Source organism: Aricia agestis, chromosome Z (assembly GCF_905147365.1).
Source record: "Aricia agestis chromosome Z, ilAriAges1.1, whole genome shotgun sequence".
Lineage (NCBI taxonomy): Eukaryota > Metazoa > Arthropoda > Insecta > Lepidoptera > Lycaenidae > Aricia > Aricia agestis.
The window spans coordinates 31,105,001-31,132,845 of NC_056428.1; the positions used below are offsets into that span (position 1 = coordinate 31,105,001).

A 27,845-nucleotide genomic window follows, 5' to 3' on the forward strand; every position below is an offset into this window, starting at 1 on the left:
ACTCTCAACACTCAAGGTTGCTTATTGCTTCAATATTTTGGTCCTGTTACCACATTTTATAAAATTGTACATAGAGAAAAATAAATACCTTTTAAATAATTTACAATTGATTTTGTCACTTTAAAACATGAAAATAATTATTCAAAACCACTGCAGTTTATTGAAAGAAATTAACTGCCCACAGATTACTAGTATAATTATAGTAACTGCCGATCCACACTCGCGAGTCGCGCGCGACAGCGCGCCGCGAATCGCGCATTCTGCCAAATTAACTGATCCACACTCACAAAGTTCGCGACATGTTCGCAATGTTGTCACTTTTTAATTTCTTTACTTTCTTGACGCACTATAGTTTGCGCTCTTGAGCCGTATTTATCTTACTTTATATTATAAACTAGATGTCCCGCGCAGCTTCGCTTGCGTAAATTATTAGGAATTTTACGGAAATCGTACATTTTTTCGCAACAAAATAGCTTATCTCTCTTCACGTAGTCTACTCTATATCTGTGCCAAATAACATACAAAATTGCTTTAGTAGTTCGTGAGATAAACCCTTGCTAATAATTTTCCGTTTTAACCACATTTCCTCTGTTTCTTCAGTCCTATTAGTTTGCGTGATAAAATAGCATAATTATAGCCTTCTTTGATAAATGAGCTATCTAACACTAAAATATTTTTTTATCGGACCAATAGTTCCTGTGATTAACGTGTTCAATCAAACAAATAAATATTTTTTAAATCGCTTGACAAAATCGAATCTTGATCTAAATGACTATGAAAAGTACCAATGGGTCATAATAGGCTCATAATCATGGGATGCATATAGCTTTATAAGGTATAATATGGTAGTGATGATGAATGTAATTTGCATAGTAGCATATGCTTTCCGTTCTTAAAGCAATGCAAAGGAGTTCTCTCAGCACCTTCCCAATCTAATCATGGTATACCTTGGTGCAAAATCTTACTTGTTGATTGCATATGCTTAGACTACTTCCCACGAAACAGAAGTCACCACATGTTTCTATATAAATTTTAAGGAGTTCCCTCGATTAGTCATGGCTCCCAGCATCAGATCACCACTTTTGTGAGTATAGTACCAAATTTGGATGACACTCTGTACGCCAAAAGAAAAATTTTGAAATTTGCTTCATAAACGGCGAAATAATCGTTGAATATAAAAAAACGAACATGGGGGAGGTGCCCCCATTTTGAAAGTCAGTTAAAATTGTAGCCTATGTGTTATTCTAGTGTATAAGCTACTTTATTGTAAAGTTTCATTATGATACATTCAGTAGTTTTTGCGTGAAAGAGTAACAAGCATCCATACATCCATACATCCAAACAAACTTTCGCCTTTATAATATTATACTTAAAGTATATAAGGTATAAAGTAATAAAGTATAAAGTAGGATTAATTATATTCTGTTCACTAAACAATGCTGGCATGTCTTGTATGGCAAAAGCCCTTATTAAAATAAAGATTAAAAAAAATCTCTTTGTCGCGGGACAGAAAACCGACAACAATCGGGGAACGGGCCGCGAAGTGCGAAACATATGCGAATCGGATCTCTCACTCATGCTTCGCAGTAATTTCGCGGCGCCGCGGCGTCGCCCACGGTTCGCGCGCGAGTGGGGATGCGGTCGATGTCGTGCACAAGTGTGGGCAAGTGATCACTATCACTTGCCCACACTTGTGCACGACATCGAATACTTAATGCTTAATATACTACCAACATTACACATTAAAAACCGAAATAACACCATTTTAGGAAAATAATACAAAAACACAACATCTTCATCACTCTTTCATGTGAAAAACTCTTCCTGTTGATACTTGAGTCTTGAACTCTGACACAGTTGACAGTGACAGTGATAGTGTCATTACCGGGGGCCATCATTACGCGCTAGGTGCGTCATCATTTAGGAGGGCCAATGACGCGACTCGCGTGTCAATCAGTAATATGGGACCGTGGCGAATAGGCTCGAAAATAAAGGTGGCAAGGAATCGGGTATAGTCTGTCAAAAAAGTGAAGTAGCAACATCGTAGTGTCATCCCTTTTTTCATATCGTTCGTTTCATTTTTTCGCAGTTTGGCAGCTGACTGTCAACTTCATAATTGAGTGTCATCTATATTAATATTATAAAGCGGAAGAGTTTGTTAGTTTCTTTGTTTGTTTGTTTGTTAGAACGCGCTAATCTCAGGAACTACTGGTCCGATTTGAAAAATTCTTTCAGTGTTAGATAGCCCATTTATCGAGGAAGGCTAGGCTACATTTTATCACGATAATCCTAATAGGAGCGAAGACATAGAGGAAAGTGTGGAAAAAACGGGGAGAAATTATTTGAAAGGGCTTATTTGAACGCACTAATCTCAGGAACTACTGGTCCGATTTAAAAAATTCTTTCAGTGTTAGATAGCCCATTTATCGAGAAAGGCTAAAGGCTATATTTTATCACGCTAAGACTAATAGGAGCGAAGAAATAGAGGAAAATGTGAAAAAAACGAGGCAAATTATTTGGAAGGGCTTATCTCACGAACTACTGGAGCAATTTCTCTGTTATTTGGCACAGGTAAGAAGTAGACCACGTGAAGGATCATAGGCTATTTTTTGTGGACTAATTTGTCTGTGAAATATCTAATTTACGCGGGCGAAGCTGCGCGGAACGTTATATTATTACGCGTGGTCACGACATCACGCGTAAACGGCTGGATCCATTTTGCTGAAATTTGGTATAAACCAAATTTCTATCTCTATCTATTTTGATGAAATTTGGCATGGGGATTGGAGATACTAATTTGAATCTGGGACAAGGAATGTTTTTTGTCCCGGAAAAATGTGCGGTTCCCATACAATATATTTTTCTGAGTTTCGCGTAAGCAACTCAATCGATGTACGGGAACAACTATAAAGTCCACGCGGACGAAGTCGCGGGCAACAGCTAGTGTTCAATAAAATACTTACAATTTCTCTCAAGATTTTAGAACATGACACTCACACTGACACTAATGTTTAACTTTGCGCATGCGCAATGTGCATTGAAAAACGAAACGAACACGACTAATTGATTTGAAAGGGGTGACCGTGACACTACGATGTTGCCACTTTTTAATTTCTTCACTTTTTGACAGACTAATATATATATACTACTGTTACCCGCGACTTCGTCCGCGTTAACAAAATGTTAAATACATAGGTAAAAAATAAAAAAGTAAAAAAAATGTGCTCTTCCTTTTTGGAAGTCGGTTAAAAAGTAGCCTAAGTTACTCCTTATTACATCAGCTATCTGCCAATAAAAGTCCCGTCAAAATCGGTCCAGCCATTTCGGAGATTAGCCGGAACAAACAGACAGACATACAGACAGACAAAAATTCTAAAAATTGTTATTTTGGTGTAAGTACCGTATTCATATGCATGTAGTAAAAATCGATTATTTTAATATTACAAACAGACACTCCAATTTTATTTATATGTATAGATGTATAGATTTCCGCGCGGCTTCGCTTGCGTAATTTAGGAATTTCACGCAACGCACGCACGCACGCAAGTTTTGCCGGGAATGTGAAAAAGTGATGTTGTGTTATTGTATTTTTTTCCTAAAATTGTGTTAGATGAGTTTTTAATGAGTAATATTGGTAGAATATTCGATAACGTGCACAAGTGTAGAATATTATTTTCCCGCCATATATTTCATACTCGACACTGGCCATGGCTATATAGCCGAATTGCCATATGAAAGAAAAAAAAGTGATATGTCAAATCTGTCAAAAACTAAGGAGGACTGAGGAGTAGAAGACTGAAGAAATTTTTTGTTTCGATCAGGGTTGCCAGATTGGGGTTTTTTTTCGCAATTCTGGGGAAAATTTTGACTCTAGGCGAAAATTTGGGGAAACAGTATCTTTGGGGAAATATTTGGGAAAATAAATACACTATGGGGATTTTTTGGGGATTTTTCACTTCTAAAAAATATAACAAACAAATAAAACCAACGTCCTTTTCATTCGATTAACTTCCTGGTAAATTTGTTGTTTGTTTGTTTTGGTTTGTTTGGTCGAGTGCGTAAAAGGCCTGACAGACGTACGAACTTAAATTACGCGGATTTTAAGTTCGCGAACTTACTCGGCTCGCGTCGGTGACACACGAGAAACGCTCACACTGGATGGCCCCAGGCTCGCAGCTCGCGGCTCTTTGCTGACACACAGGCGATTAAGGCTGTTACAAATATTAAATAGTCAGTACTCAAGATACATCTCGGTCTAAATTTTGACAGCCAACCAATCACAGAGCCTGAACCGTGTCTTGAGACCGGGTCGCATCTTAAATACTGACCATTTATACCAGCCAAACTCCTAAGCTCGTCGAACCATAGTCCGCGTACTTACACGCACGTCTGTCACCCCCTTAAAAAAATTGTCTCTTTGGTCGAGCGAGCGACTATGTGTTGTGTATCTGTTTAACTGTCGAGTGATTGAAACTACTAAATCGAATAATAGTAGTTTCAATTTTATATTCGGTTTTTTTTCTGTAACAAAGCGATTGGAAATTTTTTTTTGAAAACGTATCATTTTGGGGAAATATAAAAATCATTTTGGGGGAAATCGTAAAATTGCATCTGGCAACCCTGGTTTCGATTGATAGACGTACTTGTTGGTAATGGTAATAATAAATAATTAGTGTTGATAGAAGTCGATTTACTATTATGTGACTTGTGACAAATTTACTGTTTTCCAAAATAAATATAATATACCTTGAACATCTGTGATAAAACGTACAACATGGTTTATATAAACAAAGGTAAATGAAATTATTTAGGCCACGTCAGTTTTAAGCTTTTGTAGTAGGTGGGAGTATGAGCTGATAATAATATTTTGTTCCATTTATTATCTCCATTAAGATGATACAATGTTATGTACCCAACTATATTATCAATTAAACTTTTAAGTAAGTTTATCACCAAATACATTCAAATTGCAATCTATTGACTTCACAAAATTTGACCTTCCCAATAAAAGGTGGCGCAACTCAGCTTTAATTACTAACTAGTAATTTGACCGAGCTTTGCTCGGTATTCAATAAAACACGAATATAATGACATTTTCTAAAAATGATTCCTAGCTAGATCGATTTATCGCCCCCGAAACCCCCTATATACTAAGTTTCATGAAAATCGTTGGAGCCGATTCCGAGATTCCAATTATATATATATATATATATATATATATATATATATATATATATATATATATATATATATATATATATATATATATATATATATATATATATATATATATATATATATATATATATATATATATATATATATATATATATATATATATATATATATATATATATATATATATATATATCTTAATATATATATTTCTTGTGTGCGTGTGTATGTGACTGAACTCCTCCTAAACGACTGGACCAATTTTGATGAAATTTTTTGTGTGTGTTCGTGGAGATTCGAGAATGGTTTAGATTTACAGTTTGGTCTACTGGAAAATGTTTTTTCAATTAATTTCTTATTTATAAGGAGTTGTTGATTTTGGAATGTTTTACATTAGATCCGGCGGACGGCGCTATCATCGCATTCAATATTATTCTATTTCAATTTTAGTTTGTCCTGACAGATGGTGCTACGATTAATTTGAAAAAAATTTTGTTATTCAATTCATGTGCTGATTAAAATATTAAATAAATAACACATAGGCTACAATTTTAACCGACTTTCAAAATGGGGGAGGTGTTATGTTTGTTTTCTTATATTCAACGATTACTCCGCCGTTTGTTAACCGATTTTCAAAATTTTTCTTTTGGTATATAGGGTATCATCCCAATTTGGTATTATATTCAGAAAAGTGGTGATCTGATGAAGGATCCATAAGTAATCGAGGGAACTCCTCAAAACTTATAGGGAAACATATGGTGACTTCGGTTTCGTGAGAAGTATTCTAAGCATATGCTACCAACAAGTAAGATTTTGCACCGAGATATACCTGGTATACCGTGGTTCGGAAGGTGCTGAGAGAATTCCTGATTCTTTATAGATACAAGTTTGGGAGTTTCGGCGTTGTTTTAAGAACAGAAAGCATATGCTACTATGCAAATTACATTCTTCATCATCATCATCATCATCATCACTACCATATTATACCATTTCATAGTCTTTTAGATCGAGACTCGAGTTTGTCAAGCGATAATTAAAAAAAAATCTATATCTACCTAATATTATAAATCTGAAGAGTATGTTTGCTTGAACGCGTCAATCTCAGAAACTACAGGTCCGATTTAAAAACTTATCTCAGTGTTAGATAGATCATTTATCGAGTAAGACTCATCATTTATCGAGAAGGTTATATTATATTATTACTCTAAGACTAATACGACAGAAGAAACTCAGGAAAATGTGGGAAAAACGGGGGAAATATTTTTTATGGGAAAATGTACCTACGGATTCTGTAAAATTTCTAATTTACGCGGGCGAAGCCGCGCGGGACATCTAGTATATATATATATACAAGAATTGCTCGTTTAAGGATATAAGATATCATCATTATTATTGTTTTCAGATGGGGCGGTCGTAGAACGCAACCCCTTCAATATATTTGGATGGTTTTGGGGTGCCATTAATTTCATCTATTTATTGTAAGTATGAACATTTAAAGGCAAATTATTACATTTGCCTCTTACTTTTGTTAATAGTTTAGTTCTATGAATTTTGTAAATTTAGTTTTTCAAGAAATACTGTTTAAAGCTTTCAGACACTGATAAGTCCAAGCTACAGTAAGCATGGAGACAAGTATGTTCAAGACTTCAGGCCTCCTGGCAGCGGGTAAATATAATGCTTATATTAATAAGGTTTAATCCAAGTCCCAAGCGGTCAAATTCAACCGTGAAAACAATAGATTTCCAGGAATCCACGATCGTGGGAAGGTAAAAGGTTGTATGCCATTCCTAATAATATAATAGGTTGGGGAAAAAGTCTTTTCGCATTATAGTATAATATGTATGAACTTGTCATAAAATCTCTTTTGCTATACCAATAATATCTGGCTGTTTTTGTTATCATTAAAAAGTTTTAATTTTACCTAAGATAATTCCAAATTCAAATTATGTATTAGTAAGATTTTCATTTGTTTTTCTTATTCTTAAAATGAGTGATTCTAATGAAGAAATTCGGTACATTTTAAAATTTTATTATAAAAAAGGTAAAAATGCCACAAAACTGCGAATTTTTTTTTGATGTTTATGGACCTAATGCAGTCAATCTGTGAGAGTAGCGTAAATTTGGTTTAAGCTTTTTCAATCCGGAAATCTGAATATCAAAGATGAATGTCACTCTGGTCGCCCTGTTACGGACAAAACTGATGCTAATTTTGAAAAAGTGGAGCAAGATCGGCATGTTAGTAGTTACGATGTAGATGAAGAAGTAGGGATTGACTACAAAATGATTTTGGTGCATTTGAAAAAAAGCTGGGTAAACAAAAAAGCTTGATATTTGGGTGCCTCATGAGCTTACTGAAAGAAACCTAATGAACTGTGTACTCATTTGTGATTCTTAATTACGACGTAATAAAACCGAACCATTTTTGAAGAAGCTGATAACTGGTGATGAAAAGTGGATCACATATGACAAGAACGTTTGAAAAAGATTGTGGTCAAAGGCCGGTCAGGCTTTGTGTGACTGTGGCGAAACCTGGGTTAACTCGCAACAAGGTGATGCTGTGTGTGTGGTGGGATTGGAAGGGCATTATGGGGGATATAGGGATAAGCTGTTACCGCCAGGCAGGACCATCGATTCTGAACTGTACTGCGAACAATTGATGAGAGAGCAAGCAGCAAGAAGTTGAGAGAAAGCGGCCGGGATTAATCAACAGAAGGGGTGTGGTTTTTCACCATCATAACACTATACCTCACACATCTTTAACCACTCAGAAAAAATTACGGAAGTTTGGCTGGGAGACTCCTGCCCTTGCACCTTCAGATTTCCACATGTTTCAGTCGCTGCAGAATTCCTTAGGCAGTGTCAGGTTGACAACACAAAAAGAGTGCCAAAACCACTTGTCGCAATTTTTTTATTAGAAGCCCTAAAATTTTTATAGCAATGGGATCACATTGGGTCAATTGTAAATAAACTGTATAAAAAAAACCTTTTGAATTTTTATATAAAATACGAAGAAACTTTTTCCCCAACTCAATATAATATGAAAGAAACAAGCATATAACATATTAAAATACTACAATGTTGTGAGTGTGAGTGTTAGTGTAAACACTGTTATCCTTGAAACCATCAAATGAGCCTGTCAAAATGACCAACTTTTTCTATGAGAACAATGCTGGAAACTCAAAAAAAAAATTCAGTCTTCATACCCATGCGGAAGACCGGATCGACAATTTGTATAGATATGAAAACGGATTTTTTTGAGTTTGCAGAATTGTTCTCAAAGAAAAAGTTGTTCATTTTGATGGGCTCGTTTGATGGTTTTAAGGATAATGGTGTTCACCCGAACAACCTGTATAATGTTATATCTATATTTAACTAAAAGTTACAGGACATGGTGTCAAAATAGATTTAATGCTGTAAAAGGGTTTTTAATGGTTGTGGTTCTAGTCAACTCATTTCATTTTGGCATAAGGGAAGCAGTTCTATACACACGGTGCTGCACGCCAGTTCTGTTATACTCGAATATGGCTTGACACGCTACCGCGTGTCTAGATGTAAAGTATGAGGTTGACAACATAACAGTTATTCTAGTGAGAATAGACATCTATATATTAATACGTGAGCCAAAAACTTTGTAACCCTTTTGATGAAAAATGGGGAAACATAGGTGAATGAAATTTTGCACAGATATAGTTTATATGGTGATTGGTGAAGGAGTGCATCGAGCTAATTTTATTTTGCAATTATGCTTTTAATCATAGTTTTTTTAACAAATAAAACATTACACACACTAGAACACACACACTAGGAAAAATGACAGATTTTTGAGTGACAAGCCTATACATACGAATTATACTCTATTATTTATGGTTGAAGTCTGTTGACAACAAGTTGACAAATTGAAAATGGATTATAGTTTTTTTTATTGAATCTTAGATACTCTTAGACAATGCTTACACGGCCAGTCTAAGATCAGCTGAGTCCCAGAGACAAGAGTTGAAAAAAATATGATAAAGTCAATATTTTTTTACAAAATATAGGTAGTAACTAGTAGTCCTAATGTCGTTAAAACTAAGGTCGAATTTGGACCATTGGGCGATCCCTAGTTGACGTTAATATTTCCCACCGGCCACCACCCTCCCCACCACGGCGCGGCAGGTGCTGTCACGGTCGCCACTTATGTTGCAGAAGAAAACACTCGCAAACAGTATCTTATATGTTATTTCAAGATCGATAGAACGAATATTATGTGAATTCAGACACGCCGTTTTGAGCTCTGACAAATTTTCAGCCTAGTTCTATTATTAACTTTTTCGGCAATTGACTTAACTGAATAAAACATTAACGGTATTACTACAAAAGATTTAAGCACCTGTTGAACAGTTGATTAGAACAAATTCAGTACATAATGGTCTCAAAGCAACTGTTCAATAGATGTTTAAATCTTTTGTGGTAAGACCTCTTCTTTTGTGCCAATATGTAACAGTTATAAAGTCTATTATTTACATAACAAAGTATTTCTGTTCTTCTCAGACCCCCGAAACCCCCATCGAAGAAGTTTGGTGGATTTGGTCCTTCGAGTTCTGGACCGTCACCACCACCTATGGGCGGCGGAGGCTGTGGGTGTGGTTAAAAACATATATCCTGACCAGGAGAGCCATTAGCTGGAGTGATATACCTATTGTGTGTTATGTCATACAGCATTCAGAGTTTATGAGAGTTAACTTTATTGTATGTGTTACGCTAAAGAAAGAAATCGATCAGTGAGCGAAAAAATAGCTCACAACGCGTTGTGGTCACATTGCGAACACGACGCGTTCTGGCAATCACAAAAAGACTATGCGCGAAATTCGTTTCGCGGCTGATATGCTATTCGTTTTTCTTGATTTGTTCTTGATTGATTAATCGTCTATGGGTATGGAAGATTATATTTGAATTACTACGCGTACTACTAAATATTTTTTCTTTTACCACTCCTAATCACTGCATAATGTGTTTATGTAGGCAGACAGACAGACAGACAGTAATAACATTAGTACGGATAGTATGGAACTATGGATATTTTATAAATAATAATGACAAACACGTTATGCAGTGATTTAGTAAAAGAAAAAAAAAATTATGTAGTAGGTACGCATGGTTATTCTAATATAATCTTCCATACCTATGGACGATTAATCAATCAAGAAAAACGAATAGCATATTAGCTGCGACACGAATTTCGCGTTATGGTCTTTTTGTAATTGCCAGAACGCGTCGTGGCCGTTTTCATTAGAACCACAACGCGAATTTCGCATCGTGGCTGTTTCACTGTGACCACAACGCGTTGTGAGCTATTTTTTCGCTCACTGAGCGATTTCGGTCTTGGATTATAGATTGTAATTTTTACAATATTTTTATTGTTAAGAAAACAATTACATAAATTATCTAATTGACAACCTTTATGCCAACAATAAGGTTTGCTCAAATCAAGCTTTGCGAATATGGTTTTGCTTTGCGATAGAAGAACTTTATTTTGTCATATTATATGTAGATTGATTTAATAAATATAAAAAAAAAGTGACAAATCATGATCTGTAAGCATGTTATGTTTGTGTATGTGTGTTAGGGTAATTATTATTAGAAAGACCAAATTGGACCTGCTGATGCTTTTGCAAAGCTTAAGAACATTAATATATTAATTAAAATCTTGTGTCTTATTATTAATTACATTTTATTATTCCTGAGTAAGTCCTGATTAATTAATGTTTATAATGATAATTAACACTCGCTTCCATTTTTAAATTAATATTATACTTCTATTGAATCAGATTTATTTTTAAAAGACTTTTGTCATAATTTGGTATTTTAGAAACACTCTACTTATTGCATTTTGATTTCCTCATAGTACCAAAACTAGATCTACTAATATTATTATTTATTTGTCGACTATTTACTTCGACTTCGAGTGGATGTGGTGGAACCCACGAGACGAGCTACAAAATTGTCCAAATGTCAGAAAATTTAATAAAATGCACGTGTAAAATAATATATTATACCTAATGAAGTCTACAGTGCTTATTAGCTTGTTTTGATATTTTGCAACTTGTTTCACGATATATAGGCCATAGAACTTGTTTTGCTAGAGATAAAATGTGTATTGTTCTATTTCCATATGTGATAAGATAATATAATATAGATAATATAGTATATATATTATAATATAGATACAATAAAACGATATTTTAAACATTGAATATTTTATTTCGTCACACATAATAAGTATAATAATTATTGCTTAAAATATTTTGTATTTAATGATAAGTGTAAATTAGATGCTTATAAATAATTCGATAAATGCTTAAAACTATGACGGACAAACTTACTGTAGTTACGTATTTATGTAATTTTTTTTTTATAAATACAAGTTTTATAACAACTTTAATAATTTAAGGCACTCTTCTAGCAATACTAAGTGATGGTGTGCATTGCCGGCCTTTTTATGGTATGTTCTTTTTTGGAGTCCTAACCGGCCATTTGGACGTATCATCAATGCACAACCCTAGATAATAATATAATTTAGCAGGAACCGCATGTCTTGAGATTTGAGAAGTGGATGGGCAGGACCGCAACCGGCTCAGAAATGCTCGGCTTGTTGATGTAGATACTCCAAGTCATCTTATTCAAGTCAAAGAGGCCTGAAAGAGAGATAATACGTTTTGGTTGCACGGGATTGCTGTAATGACTGATACGATAATAATATCTATGGACGCTTCACACCACGTCAGTCTAGTCCCGTGGTAAACGGGACGGAACTATATTTAATACTTTTATAAAATAAGTACATACATATTATATTTAAGATTTTTATTATATGATACACATTTAATACACATCCATGACCCAGGAACTTCGAAAACTTTTTGTTCCGTCGCGGGATTCGAACCCGCGACCCCCGGCTTGAGCTGCCAATAGCCCACCAACTGAGCTGCAGAAGTCGTCAACTTAGAACTTTATATTATACAATATACAGTAATACCGTATATAGATAAAGTTAATCAGGGTAAGTTCAGACACAGGATAAGTCCGGATAATTCAACTTATCACTAAATTAGTTAGTGTTTTTTTGTCTGGCGCTACGGGCTACTAATTACTATACTGCACTGCAACCTCAAACTGTAGTACCGTACCCGTAACTGTAGTTTAATTTACTTAGCGTTAATTTGAATTATCCGGACCTACCCTGTATCCGAACTTATCCCGATTAACTATATAACCTACAGTTCCAGATTATAAAGTATTATTGACGAGAAGTAGGCGACAGCGAGGACGACCCTCCCGGCGGGGTAGGGTTCTATAAAACCCGACGAGCGCACTTTTGCTCTCTTTGCTACGCCGACCGTCTTTCCGACATTTTGTGTTTGCCTTGCTACGCTATTGTTTTATAGCAATAAAAAAAGAGTCATATTATATACAGGGTGTAACAAAAATAAGTGATAATACTTTAGGGTACGTGTGTACGTGTTCCTTGTAGAGAGTTCACTGTGAAAGTAGCAGCGATGAAAGACCCAATTTTTTTTACACTTTTATATGGGGAAACTCGTGACACTCGAGCCCTTGCCCATACAATAGTGAAAAAAAAATTTCGTCTTTCAGAGCTGCTACTTTCACAGTGAACTCTCTACAAGGAACACGTACACACCCTAAAGTATTATCACTTATTTTTGTGACACACTGGATACTTTATAAATATATATTAAGGAACTATAGTGGGCCCTAAATGTAGGAAAATATTGACTTGGACGAGGGCTCCCAAAGAAGTTAAGACTTGCTACGCTATTGTTTTATAGCAATAAAAAAAGAGTCATATTAAAAAAAAACTTGAGAGATGTCAAGGGATACCTGGATGGAACGAAGTTATAAAAAAAAAAAACAAAAAAATAAATAAATCATAACTGGCTTGCTTTCTATGAGAGAGAGAAGAACTTCGTTCCAACACTGATACACATGATGGTTGGTCTCCAGACTCCAGATACCTATCCTGCTGCGTAGATCCAGCTCTCACTCACTAATCAACTTACCAGCAGCAATAGTCTTGATGATGGAGTCCGTTTTCTCCTGGAACACCTGAAACTCCTTGTTCTCGGTGTCGGACAGTATGTTCTTGATGTCACTATCGCTTTTTGGCACGGGATGAGAGTGGATGGTCTCTAGACGCGCGTTGCTGCTGTCTATTATAGGACCGATCACTTCCTTCAGAGGTAGACGTAGGTATCTGCAAAATGATAATCATAATGATTTTAATATTGGGTTAATACATAACGACATTTTAAATGAAGTTTTCAGGTCATTTACTAATTTTGGTGATCATTTACTATTTTTGGTTTTACAATGATTTATTTGGAGTCATTTTGCATAAATAGGATAGCGAGATGTTAAATCTTTGGTTATCATTTTACATTAAAATGGTGGTCTATATTTTGGTGATCGTTTACTATTTTTGTGAAATGTTACTATTTCTGGTGATCAGTTAATTATAAGCCTATAATAAATGGGTGATCATTCTTCGAAAACTTACTTGTTGGTGTGAATCAGTGGTTCCTTGTCGAAGTTATGAATGTTCAACATGGAGCTGTTGGAGTTTAGGTCCGGGGCCACTTCCACGTTGTATATCTGCCTCTGACACTTCTCGTCCGTCCATATCATGTTCACGGAGAAACCGTTCCCGATGCCCAACCCTTCGTCCTTCAAGATCCTCTCGGCGTCAGCCATATTCTTTGCCGTTAGTAGAGCACGCGTGATGAAGGTACGCGCTGCGAAAAGTGAAAATGACCAAAAATTAAAAATCTGGGCTACGAAATTCATGTGTTATCTGTCCAGAATTCTCGATACTAAACAATACGAACTCATGCATCGAAAATTATAAAAAGGACCTAACGCTAGTTTCGCGTGAGACATTTGCTATCTTTACCTGGATCTATAGAAACATTATAGCTAAATCTCGTGCAAAGTAAAAGAGACAAGCTTGGTGCCTTTTTATGTTCGGTGTTTCGCCAATAGAAAAATTGGTCGTACGGTAACACCTCTAAAACATTATCATATTTTATCTTCACGTCGAGCTAAAAAAACATACTCACGGGTGTTACCAGGCTTCAGTATCATCGGGCTGAGTGTGTTGATGGAGAATACAAGACCGTTGTTGTTGTAACCCATAGTGTAGCCCGGCAGGTGGCCAGCGTAGCAAAGGGATGCGAACCTCTCCTCAGTGGCCTGAAAATTGAAATAATAGAGTAAAGAGTTTACTCCAGTTCAGTCCCCAACCTTTTTTTCATACGGCCACAAACCTACCACAAACATGTTTTGGTCTTGGTGTCGTGGGCCGCCACAATTTTTTTTAGTAAAATTCACGATTTAAAAATGCCGCGTTGTTACCCGCGGTTTATTAGGGAAAATAAATTACTTACTGTGATATTTTATCACAATTCACAGTACAAAGTAGCCTATGTGTTAATCCACGGCATTAATTCCCCATTCCTATTAAAATCGCTCCTGCCATTAAGACGTGATTATTTAAACAAACATACAAACTTACAAACTCACGTGCGTGAGTTTGTTGAAATAAAACAAGACAATAATATTGTAATAATATTTTCGTATGTAAAATATTATTAGTGAAATTTCTTTTTATCCGGTGATTACGTTGGAGTGACCATTATATTATATAAAAAATATATTCTATGTAATAATTTGTAAGAACCCAACTAAAGTAACGATCCCTTTGAGTCGTCTCTACAATGCTCTACATATTATTATTTACTTTCATGAATATCTGACAGATGGCGTTAGGAGTATCTATTAGACGTGCTTTAAAGTCGAAGAACTCAGAAAATATGTACTCAATTTTTAACTGACTTCCAGAAAACGAGGTTATCTGTTCGGCAGTGGATATATTTTTTCTTTGATGCGTTACAGATACACTAAAATAAACACAAAAGAAGCTTAAGGTGACGCCGCGTTAAAGTAAAAAATCGTTTTGGATATGTTTTAGATCGCTTGTTTTCTTTGAAATTGAAGAAATGGAACAGCAAGAAATTAAAAGGACGTAAGCGACAAAATAGTTTTTGTCGCGTAATTTAAAAACCATAAATATATTTCATATTTAAGCTATGGGCAAATTATAGTGTACCTATGCTTGAACTAATCTATGTAGAAACTTTGGAAGCTTAATTAATCACTCTCCTCTGTTGGCAAAATTAGAATCTCTGTTTTATAGAGGTATTTTTGATTAATTATTCCGTGTTATAAAAGTTGACCAATCGTGTTATACTATGGGTAATTCAAAGATAAAGACATGATGAATACTGACAATGAACTTGAATTTCTTAGCTTTAGTCATTGTTAGGAAAAATCGATATCGCTGCAGCCAAATTATCAAGGCGTCACCTTAAATCACTCTCCACTGCATGTTGGCAAAATTAGAATCCCTGTTTATATGGAGGTATTTTTGATTAATGTTATAAAAATTGACCAATCGTGTTATGCTATGGGTAATTCAAAGATAAAGACATGATGAATACTGACAATGAACTTGAATTTCTTAGCCTTAGTCATTGTTGAGAAAAATCGATATCGCTGCAGCCAAATTATCAAGGCGTCACCTTAATTTTTAGTAAGTTAAAAATTGCTTCTATAATAACTCCAATTTTAGTTCATGCTGCCAATCAATTTATTAAGTTCAATATGAAAACCTGACTCTTACTAATGATATATTCATTAAAATTGATGATATGGTATGTTTTTGATAAGAATATCTCTCTATTTTACTACTTACACCTGCTGCTGCATCTTCTGGAGTTGGTGTTATATGGACGGACGCGATGTAGAAGTGGTTCAGAGTCTCACCGAAGGCGTCCTCTGTATGTCCCAATATGAACTGTAAAAACATTAGAAATAAAATTGAAGACGTGAGTGAAGGAACAGTAAAAAAACTTAAGAGGTGTCAAGGGACACCTGAATGGAACGAAGCTATAAAAAAGAGAGAAAAAGAGACAGAGAGAGAAACACGCGCTACCGCAAGGCTTACAACAATATACCTACAATTTTATGTCATGTCGTTACAACTTTTTCCGTCTAGCTCCCTTTTAGGAACTCCGTTCCAAAATCCGTTTTTTTTTTGCATAAATGGCCTTAGGGCCGGTTAAATGATGATTGATGAATGAATGAATGAATGAATTGAAATGAAAAAAAGTTGTTCATTTTATTATTTTAATGTAGCCAAATACATTAGCCAGATAACGAAATACATATTATTATTAAGTTTTGTTCAAATTATGAAGTAAAAAATCGGCCAAGTGCGAGTCGGACTCGCGCACGAAGGTTTCCGTGCCGTTATAGAGCAAACATAGACCAAAATTGTGTATTTGTATGGGAGCCCCCCTTAATTTTTTATTTTCTTTTAATATTATTTTTAAATATCGAAGCAGACATATAATTAAGGCCTTTGTGAAAATATCAAGTGCCTACCTGTTGCCATTATTGATATCGAGAAAAAAAGGCCAAAAAATCACGTTTGTTGTATGGCCCCCATTAAATACGAATTTTATTTTGTTTTTAGTATTTTTGTTGTTATAGCGGCAACAGATATTATACACAATCTGTTGAAAATTGAAATTTCTGTACTCTAGCCATAGTGGTTCTTGAGATACAGCCTGGAGACAGACAGACGGACAGACAGACATCGAAGTCATGAATAGGGTCCGTTTTCATCCCTTGGGTACGGAATCCTAAAAAATAATGATTTAATTCTAAAAATGCCTCGTCTGTTCATCCTTACAAAATAGGACGAGGCGCGATGACGCTAGAAGATACTGGCCGCACGAAACATCAACTTTAAGGGCCCGTTTCCTACCACTTCCTGATAAGTGGTAATTTCCGGTCAGGCTATCCACAAGTTTATCTGACATACTCCATCTGTCAGATAAGTTGTGGATAGCCTATCCGACACTTATCAGGAAGTGGTGAAACATTCCCAAGGATTATATCATACCGCCGCATCATCTTGTCTTATATAAGTTTTACCGGGAACATCTGTTCAATAGTTTAAGTGTCTAAACAAAATGCCGAAGATACGCGTCCGAAGTACCGTGGCCGGTATTACGTTCCGACGCATTTGGCTGATATGACACACGGTGTCTAAACACACTAGGCCGAAAAACGCGGCCGAAGTTCGGCATGATTACGCCTGCAATGTATTTTAAATTAATGATGACACACCATGCCGAAAATACGTCGCGTTATATTGTATGCGCTTGACATTGCTGACGTAATCGTGCCGAACTTCGGCCGCGTAACTTCGACATGGTGTGTTTAGACACTTATTAGCTGATCGTACATTTTTCAGCACCGTACGCGCCGTACGCATCGAACGCACCGCATAGTTGACGAAATGCGGCGCGTACGGTGCAGACGAATATGCGAGGTTTTACAAATTTACATCATTTCATACAACGAATTCTAAAATGCCATGCATGCGCTTGCTAATAACATATGTGCGATCACCTTTAACGTGAAGAAAGTGTACTTAGTAAAAAACAACCTCACAAAACAGTATTCCGAATACCAGTGTGAAATTAATAAAGGAGAATACAGTAAGCAACACTACGCTGCAGCGGAGCGACACTTCATGTTTTATATAAGTGACTAGGGTTGCCAGGTCGCTAAACCGAAAGCCGGACAAAGCAGTCAGCTTGGCCGGACATTTTTACAAAAAAAGTCCTGCTATCGAGTACTTAGAATCTGAAATCTAAGGGTCTGTTTCACCACTTCCTGATAAGGCTATCCACCTTGACAGATCAAGTATGGAGAATCTGTCAAAAAAGTTGTGAATAGCCTTATAGGCACTTTATCAGAAAGTGGTGAAACAGGCCCTTAGTGGTTTTTATTAAAACAATTTAACATACAATTTTACATTTTATTAGGTGTAAAACCGTCTAAAATTAGTAGGATTTTCAAAAAGTTATTGATTCAAAGCTCTACAAAAGCCGGACTCCTTTTAATTTTGGCCGGACAAGCTATCAAAAAGCCTGACTGTGTCCGGCTTTATCCGGATGCCTGGCAATCCTGTATAAAACCATAGAACTGACGTTTTTTTGTCGCTGAATGCCGCGTAGTGCGTACTTCTCATTCAATTTCATACCAATATCAATGACGTGTCGCGAAACTACGCTGTAGTGTCGCATAGTGCAGTCTAACCATAAACATTACGTTATTACTTACATTATCCTCAGTTTTGATGGCTAATGAGCTGCAGCCGCCTGTGTCGTTGCGGGGGATGTGGTTGTCGTTGATGGTGCCGATCAGGTCGTCCATTTGCAGGAGGAATAGCTGAAATACATCATAATATTGTCAAGCATAGGAAGCTGATGAGTTAGAGCCAGCCCTGGATTCATAAATAGGATGTATAGGCTGCGGCCTAGGGGCGGCAGCATCCTATAGGGACGGCAGTGTCTTAGATTTCGTACCTGAGGAGGCGGCGGAAATAAAGTGGCCTACACTCATAAAAAATGTATATCCGGCATTAGTTAGAGCAAGCGTATAGTTGCATTTCGGTGTGCTGCGAAATCATAACATCACAATTCACAAGACAAGACAAAACACCTCGTCCGACGTAAAGCACTAAAATCTAAATTCTAAGAGTGGGTTGCGCCAGAGGCGTGGTTAAAGTTATGGTCAAAGTTATGGTTATAGTTAAGGCTAACTTTAACTTTAACCTTAACCTTGACCACAGAATTTGACAGATGACAGCAGCTGGTCCGACAAGGCTTTAAATGAGAGTGGGCGGGGGTGCTGCTGGTAAAGGAGAACTGTCGAAAAAGGCGTTTTTGTATGATGATAGCGTTAGTTCCTTTTCTCGCCACGTTCATTTAAAGTCTTGTCGAGCTCAAGGTTATGGTTAAATATGACGTCCATTCTTGACTTTAACCAAAGATTTGACATTCTGCATTGTAGTTATAGTTAAAGTTACAGTTATCATCGTCCTTCTCTCTTCACACTCACGCTCGTCTTTCATATGCCAGGTGAAAAAGAACGACGCGGATTCATCGCCAAATTAGTTTTTTCTCAATAACTCGATAAATATACAACATTTTAAAAATCCGCTAGGTCGATCTCTCAATGATAGAATTTTATACAATGTTTTAAAATATGAACTTAGTTCAATGCATGGTTATGGCAATAAATGAAAAATTCATGAAAATTAGATGCATCTTTGTGTTTTTTTTCTATTGAGAAAATTTTAATATATCGTGTTTTTGCTCAGATGGAATTCTCGGAAATATAATGTAGTATCTAATTTTAGAAAATGAAACAATTCGGAGCTTATTTTCAAGTATAAAAATGAATTATAAAACCGACACTTTAGGGTTAGTCGCCCCCATAAAGTAAGTTAGTGCAACCCACCCTTATAGCGTCGCGTCGGTGACGCGATAGCGCCCCAGCAATGTAACCTCGCTCTTATATCAAAGAAGGAGCCTTTCAAACAAATAAATAAAATGGACGTGTTAAAACACAAACACACTCGATAGGAGAAGCTGCTACAAAATTCGGATTTTGATCCCGTAACAACATGTTATTTTTAAATAAAATAACGAGCAAAATCACACCTGATAAAACGGCACCTTCGCTCCATCAGCGATCCCCTGCATTTCCTTCACGTAATAGGGGTATCGTTGTTTCATATTGGCGAGAGTCTTGTCGTACGCATCCCTTCCGGCATCTGTCTTGTATTCCTTTTCAAAGTCCCTCAGATTTTGATAGCTGGCAATGAAGCTCTTTATGATGGACGAGAACGTCCGCCCCTGTATAGGAATGAATGGTTTATTGTAAGGGATATTATCTAGTTTTGTTCACTAAGATTAGAAGCGCTGTGAATATCCATAGTATAATATTATAAATGCGAAAGTGTGTCTGTCTGTCTGTCGTCTTTTATCTCTTCAACTACTGAACCGATTTGGCTGAAATTTGGTACAGAGGTACTTTTATGTATATTAATTCCCAAAATATGTAAACTGCATTTTTATTGCACTTAATATGCCTGATGCACAAACAGAAATATGAAGTTTACGCCATATTCATTCTTGTAACAGACGTGTACGGTATATATTATGTTTTAAATCCATTTAAACATCCGTAGGTAATTCTTAAATCATAATCCAATATTGAGACAATTATCTGAAAAATACCTTCTGAAGCCACAGAACATAAAGTCTATAGGTTTACTTATAGGTACGCGCTAATCCAATGTATTTTTTAGGGCTCCGTAGAACAAGGAACCCCCATAGTTTCGGTCTGTCCATCCGTCTGTCCGTCTGTCTGAAGTAAGTAAGAACTAAGAACGTTTTAGTGGCGATAAACGTGACTTTAATGCGCTGAAAAAGTGCGTAAGTTTAAGTTTTCACTCTTACTAGGTACCCCCAGAGTGCAAAACAAACGTTTTTAATAAAAAAAAAAAACATTTTTTTAAATTAAAAGCGAATAGATAAACTGGCTGTTTACATTATGGTCGGCTTACATTATTCCAATCCAGTAAATTAAACCAGCGATGGAATGCTACTGAAACAAAGTAAACGGGCCATTTAGCCCTACTTCATATATATATATATATATATATATATATATATATATATATATATATATATATATATATATATATATATATATATATATATATATATATATATATATATATATATATATATATATATATATATATGTCGTGTTACTGGCGCCTGCTATCGTATCACTTATCGAGTAGCGGCCTTAGGGCGGGCGACGCTGGGCGACCGCCCAGGGCGCTGGATATAAATTTATAGCTGGATTTTCAGAACTACCAGGACCTTGGGCGCCGAAGAAATTTCGCCCAGAGCGATCAATAACCGGCTCTGCACTTATTAATGTAAAATATCATGATCTCACCATGTCAAAACCGACGTCATAGTGTGAGCCCTGTAGGAAGAGCACTGGGACCGCCTTTCGTCGATTCAGCGGTTTCTCGGCCGCAACAGCTCCTGAAAATAATATTCATCATCATCACCGATTGCAAATGGTAGTTCTAATCTCATCGCGGGTCCCAAGACAGGCTTAACATGTCGGTAACCTTGAGGGCATAATATAAAAGGGTTTTCGTAAATGCAGGTTACCGCTACCAATCCTGCATATCCTGTAATGCAGTGGACAGTGGTGGGAAAGTCTGATGGCACATTATAGCCTATTGTGAGATTTGAAGACGTGAGTGGAAGAACACAATAACTATCTAACAGTAAAAAAAGCCTGAAAAATTATTTTAAAAATAAAAAAAACATCTGCCTTAAATTAGCCAGATGATGAAGTTTGTACAAATTATAAGGGAAATGAGTAAATGTCCGTATGTTACAAAAAGTTAGTTATCGTGTTCTTCATCTCACGTCTTCATTTCTGTATGTATACGGGGCTTAGCAATAGTAAGTGACACAGACTGTACATCCCTTATAATATAATTAAAATTAATTTTATAAAACGGATTTTAGTGTAATATTATAATCGAGTAGCAGATTCCGATTTTGACTAATGTGTAGAGTTTTTAGATTCTTCTCGTGCAGCTGACACATTATCATATTATTATCAAATATTTTGCCGCGCTTTAGTGTAAAATTAACGTTTTTAGATTTAGGGCTGAGTATGTAGGTAAGGTTAGAAACTTGGCTCTACATGAGATCTCACTACTTTTTGACACGACGAACTAAAATATTATTATGTTCTCACCTTGGCAAAATTTTTACATGAAAATGTTTTTGGTGTGGTTTGGTTTACGTCGTTTTTTCTTTTAGTTCATTTTTTAGGGTTCCGTTTTTACCCATAGGGTAAAAACGGGACCCTATTACTAAGACTTCGATGTCTGTCTGTCTATCTCAATGAAATGAAAACCGGCGTGAAACAGCGCTTGCGCTGTGTTTCGCCGAGTTAGTGAGTTTACCGGAGGCCCAATCCCCTACCCTATTCCCTTCCCTACCCTTCCCTATTCCCTTCCCATCCCTACCCTCCCCTATTACCTTATTCCCTCTTAAAAGGCCGGCAACGCACCTGCAGCTCTTCTGATGCTGCGAGTGTCCATGGGCGACGGGAGTTGCTTTCCATCAGGTGACCCGTTTGCTAGTTTTCCCCCTTATGTCATAAAAAAAATATAATATATACTTAATATATATACATTCTTTAATCAATTATAATTATGCTATAAAGAATGATTTATGAATTTTAGAAATGTTAAATTTATATATATTGTATAATAATATGTACTCACTACTCATATTATAGTCATATACTTACTTACTAGGGATGGAGGCCTGGTGTCTTAAAATACAAGCAGGACACTGCTTAGTTTGAGACTCCAGTCTCCCCACAAATACTGAACTAAATATTTGATTGTTATGATATAAATGTAATATTATTATTGTGGTGAGAGAATAAATAAATTATTATTATTATATTATTATTAATATATACGAGCTTTTGCCCGCGGCTTCACTCGCGTTAAGAAGTATTATTATATACAAACTTTCATCCCCTATTTGAACCCCTTGGGGTTGGAATTTATCAAAATCCTTTCTTAGCGGATGCCTACGTCATAACATCTACCTGCATGCCAAATGTCAGCCCGACCCGTCCAGTGGTTTGGGCTGTGCGTTGATAGATCACTATGCCAATCAGTCAGTCACCTTTGAGTTTTATATATATATATATATATATATATATATATATATATATATATATATATATATATATATATATATATTTAAATCGCCGAAGACTTGTTGCGTCTTTTCAAAGTCGAACCCTATGGCGTCTACCATTTCCAATGACTTTTTAATTGTTATTCGTGCGAATATAGTTACATTGCTGTCATGTGAATTCTATTGTCGACGAGAAATTTTGTTTACGTACGAAAATTAGATATTCAATTTGAAATAATTCTCGCTGGTTTGTTGCTTCCGTTCTCGATGGAAATCATGTGACACATTGTATATTTTTGTATTCGTTCCATGCATTTAATCGTTTTTCCTACATCCATTTAAATGTATGGTTATATTGATACCGTATATTGTACTATATTAATTCCATGCATTCTACTAATTAAATGACTCCTTACTATATTTGAGATTATATCGGTACCGTATATTATTTTTGTATGTACGCCATAAACTGTTGAGTTTGTTGCTTCCTCCTAACCTTATATGTTATATCGATACATACATAGGTACCTATATAATAGATTGAAATTCATTATTAGCCGTTTAGGCGTTAAAAAAATAAAACAAAAATGCTTAGAAAAATATTAACCTGGAGAATCACATATCAGACATACCTATCAGTACAAAGTCTCAAAAAAAGGCCCTTTAGGCGTCGAAAAGAAAAATAAAAACGTTTAAAAAATTATTAACGTACCTATCAAAAATAAGATAAAACAGTCCAAAATCTCAAAAAATTACACAACTACACAAAAATTACACAACAATATATATACTTTGTTTGTAAATTTAAATTATGGTTATTATCTATAATAGTACCTATTATTTCTGTTTATTTGTTTTGTACAAAAAGAGGACGGTATTTGATTATAATACAAGTTCACAATAATAATAAATTTTTTCGTAAGTAGTTGGTTAACGCGCGCGCGTAAGCAAACACGACGCGACGTTGCGTTCTGTGCTGTAATAGTCATAGTCAATCATGGTTGTCGTGATTGATGTAGATCGTTTCGATCGTTTTTTGTATTGTTTATTGTATCTTCTTCCTAGTCGTCTCCTCATGGCTGAGGGACGTGACCACCAAAATTTGCTTTTTGGGATAGGGCTCTCCACTTGTCTCTTTTTTTGGCCTGATGAAATGCCTCCTGGAACGTGCAGTCAGCAGCTTTGACAATCGCGTCTGTCCATCGTGTAGCCACTCTGCCTCTGCCTCTTTTCCCCTCTAATTGCCCAGCTAGTATGAGACTCTCAAGATTATTAGGCTCCCGGCGGGCTATGTGGCCAAAAAAGGCAAGTGATCGTTGTAGACAAAGCGTGGACAGGCGGGTGGTAATTTTGAGTTGCTGAAGTATAGACGTGTTGGTCCGGTGTGCGGTCCAAGGGATGCCGAGCATTTTACGCCAGCACCACATTTCAAAAGCGTCAATCTTAGCTCGAGTACGTGCTTTTAGTGTCCATGTCTCGGAGGCATATAAAAATATTGAAAAGATTTGGGAACGCATTAGTGTTATTTTTGTGCTACGATAGATGTTCTTATTCTTCCATATCTTTTCTAAGCGCCCAACCGCAGATTTAGCCATCTGAGCCCGTCGGACAACCTCCCTCTCGCAGTTACCATTGTTGCTAATCAACGATCCCAGGTAGACAAACTCCTCTACGGGTTGGAGATCTTGTAGTAAGGATGTCTTTTGTATTTGGTTCAGCTTATCGACGTACATCAGTTTGGTTTTATTGCGATTGATTTGGAGGCCAAAGTCTCGACTAATCTTTTCGAGCCGCGCTAGAAGTTCAGCAAGTTTCACTTCGCAAGTACTTATAAGCGTGGTGTCGTCAGCGAACCTTAGGTTGTTGAGAAGGTATCCGTTAATTTTAATACCATCCTCCCAATCTTCCAACACTCGACGCATTATATATTCGCCTACGAGGTTGAACAGCTGTGGAGAGAGGATGCAACCCTGTCTGACACCACGCTCTGTAGCAAACGGCTCTGACAGATCATTGTCTAATCGCACCCTTGATCGACCTTCCAGATAGAGGTTTTGTACCAAAAATATGAGATGATCGGGGACGCCCAACTCTCTCATCACCTCCAGCATTTTGGACCAGACGATGCAGTCAAAGGCCTTAGCGTAATTCACAAAACAGAGTACTATTGGGACATTGAATTCTCTGCTCTTTTCTATCAGCTGACGGATGTCAAATAAAGTTCAAATTTAGTTGAGTTGAGTTGAGTTGGGTCTTCCAGGATCTGATGGCAAAAAGTGAGAAAGAAATTGACTCTAGCAATACCGGGGTCAATGGAATAAAACATTTTGATACTATTTTTCCTTATAGCAGTCAGCTTCTGATTCTCAAAGTGCACGCACGTTCGCCTTCCAACCGGTTTTTTACCAGTGCTTCCCAAACTTTGATCGAATAATCAATATGTTTACTTGCGCAAGTTGCGGCTATGACCACACAGATGGACCGTCTTGCAGTATCTGCAAACAAAGGTACGACTTCTCCTGCTCTGGAATCACCGAGGCCGGCTACCGTAAGCTGGGTGAAAGGAAGAATACTTGGCGCTGTCCTAGATGTAAATCCTGCTTGTCGCCATCAGGAGCCGCTACTTCACCGCAGGCAAACCAGCTAGATAAAGTACACGAGCAACTTAATGCTATAACACTGCAGCTGAAACCTCTTGCAACGCTCATGGATGATGTCAAGTTTATTAAAGCTGAGCTCGGCGCACTGAAGGATTCCCAGGAAATGACCCAACATCTTCTCTCGTCCTTATCTGAAAAAATGCAGGCGCTGGAAACCAGAATTACCGCTGTTGAAAAGGTAGCTAAGCAGGTTCCAATCCTGGAAGGAGAAATAGCTAAGCTTCACCAAGAGCTAGAAAATCGAGATCAGTGGTCGAGAGCAAACAATGTTGAAATTAGGGGAATTCCACAGAAGACCAACGAAAATCTATTCGATGTTATATTAAAAATATCTAGCCTGTGCGGACTTCCATTACAAAAAGAGGAAGTCAATTACATAGCACGAGTACCCACTCGCCTTCCCAATAAAGAAAAGTCAATAGTCGTTGCCTTCCACAGCCGCTACAAAAAGGAGGAGTTGGTAGCTTTATCACGGAAGGCAGAGAAACTTAATTTGGCCAACCTAGGTTTTCATAACTCATCCGAAAAAATATTTATAAATGACCACCTAACTCAACGCAACAAAACATTATTAAACAAGGCGAAATCTGCAGCGAAGGAACACAATTTCAAGTACATATGGGTTAAACATTGTAAGATAATGGCACGCAAGTCGGACAATTCACCTGTATTTTTTATAAGAAGCGAAAAGGACATTTCAAAGATAAATTAATCACTAACATAATATTATCAATTTGCACTAAATCTAACAGTTTGAGAAACGCTGGTCTCTGCATTGCTTTTATCTTAGCTAATTTCCAAATTTCACACGTAAGTTTGCTCATTACTTTAGAAATCTCGCACGCACCGCCTTATGATTTAACGCCTACAATTGCCTGCACTAACATGATCCCATGTTCGAATTCCCTCGCACCCAACTATACTACCGCACTTTTAAAAAATCTGTGTTTTATTACTTTTACCTCAAATACCTGCATAAAAATATTACGATTTGCTTATGATATTTTTAAACTCAATGAATTTATGATTAAGTTATTACAATTAGTACTCGTAAAATCATTCCTAGGTTTACGATACACAACAAATAACCTTTTAAATCTTGTTATGACACACTATAACATAATACTTAAATTTAGCAAAAATTATAAGAAATTTAATTCCTTTCCGCATAGCCCGTTTAATTTTATTGTTTTCCCTGGGTGTAGGCATAATATTATGTGCGCTAGAAACTTATGTTACATAGCCTATTACGAGTCGCATAGTTCTAACATTGTTTTTTGCTCGGAAGTAACTGTGGGTACATTAACTAGTTACAATAATTCATTTTTTGTAAACATTGACTGCCGAAATGTCACCATGTTCGTATTGTATATAAAATTATCCACTTACCGCTTCATATTATATTATCACATCTTTAGTTTCTTATGCATCTGTTCTCAGCATATTTACACTAAACTTAAAACCCTTTATTATGTTAATATTCTGTTATTCACTGTCCTCACTTACAATGGCCAACCATAACTTTAATATCTATCACCAAAACACTCGTGGACTGAGAACAAAAACTCATAACTTTAAAAGGAACTTATTGCTAAATTCCTATGACGCGATATCATTAACGGAGACATGGCTACTCGGCAGCGTGTGCGACGGTGAACTGATTGACGATCGGTATGTTGTTTATCGTAGGGATAGGGACTACAGCGTAACACACGAGAAGTACGGCGGTGGCGTATTATTCGCTATTAAAAGGAAATATACAGCCATCCACCGCCCCGAGTGGTCATCCACAGCTGAAGATCTTTGGATCACTGTTACCTTACAAACAAATGCACATTTGAGTCGAAAAATACATTTCTGTACCATTTATTTATGCAAGGCAAAGTTTGGTAACTCTTTTAATATGCAACTAATTAATTTTGCTCAAAATTTGTCTTTAATCGTAAGCTCGTGTCCAAATGACCTGTTTGTTATCATGGGAGACTTTAATTTGAGTAATATTGTGTGGAACTCAGAGTGTGGTGACAATATTCAGTACTCTGGTGCATCAGGCGAGCCACAATTATATTTTTTGGATAGCTTAATTGAATGCAACCTAAATCAATTTAATTTTTGCAAAAATATTAACGGTAGAATTTTGGACTTAGTTCTGTCTAATGCTGAATGTTCTGTTTTGGCTTGTGACTCACCGCTTGTACCTGAGGATGCCCATCATAAATCCCTGGACATAACTATATCACTAAATATCTCCGAAACTCTTGAAGTTAACTCA

The 27,845-nt window shown here is 36.4% G+C and overlaps 3 protein-coding genes across 5 annotated transcripts in view; 1 reads left to right on the plus strand and 2 right to left on the minus strand.

The window, feature by feature from the left end:
* Positions 1–90, minus strand: part of LOC121738951 (rhythmically expressed gene 2 protein-like) — a 1,478-nt gene extending 1,388 nt beyond the window's left edge. Inside the window, exon 1 of the mRNA XM_042131237.1 lies at positions 1–90. This exon is cut by the window's left edge and continues 983 nt beyond it. The gene's annotated coding sequence lies outside the window, so the exon portion shown is untranslated.
* Positions 91–4,629: 4,539 nt separating this feature from the next.
* LOC121738952 (selenoprotein K-like) lies at positions 4,630–10,231 on the plus strand. Of its 2 annotated transcripts, none has more exons than XM_042131239.1 (4): positions 4,630–4,793; positions 6,578–6,653; positions 6,763–6,840; positions 9,706–10,231. In XM_042131239.1, the coding sequence occupies exons 1-4, from the start codon at positions 4,775–4,777 to the stop codon at positions 9,803–9,805; spliced, it is 273 nt and encodes a 90-aa protein (XP_041987173.1). In that variant the 5' UTR covers positions 4,630–4,774; the 3' UTR covers positions 9,806–10,231. The 2 variants fall into 2 exon arrangements, with proteins under 2 accessions (XP_041987173.1, XP_041987172.1); XM_042131238.1 differs by lacking the exon at positions 4,630–4,793 and adding an exon at positions 4,892–4,940.
* Positions 10,232–11,437: 1,206 nt separating this feature from the next.
* The window catches only part of LOC121738947, a 67,927-nt gene continuing 51,519 nt past the window's right edge, over positions 11,438–27,845 (minus strand). For both annotated transcript variants that reach the window (XM_042131231.1, XM_042131230.1), the window contains 8 exons: positions 21,124–21,215; positions 19,812–20,006; positions 18,427–18,534; positions 15,983–16,084; positions 14,289–14,421; positions 13,730–13,964; positions 13,233–13,426; positions 11,438–11,849 (listed from right to left, as the gene is read on the minus strand). In XM_042131231.1, coding sequence (XP_041987165.1) covers positions 11,731–11,849; positions 13,233–13,426; positions 13,730–13,964; positions 14,289–14,421; positions 15,983–16,084; positions 18,427–18,534; positions 19,812–20,006; positions 21,124–21,215 — 1,178 coding nt within the window. In that variant the 3' untranslated portion in view covers positions 11,438–11,730. The remainder of the gene's footprint in view (positions 11,850–13,232; positions 13,427–13,729; positions 13,965–14,288; positions 14,422–15,982; positions 16,085–18,426; positions 18,535–19,811; positions 20,007–21,123; positions 21,216–27,845) is intronic.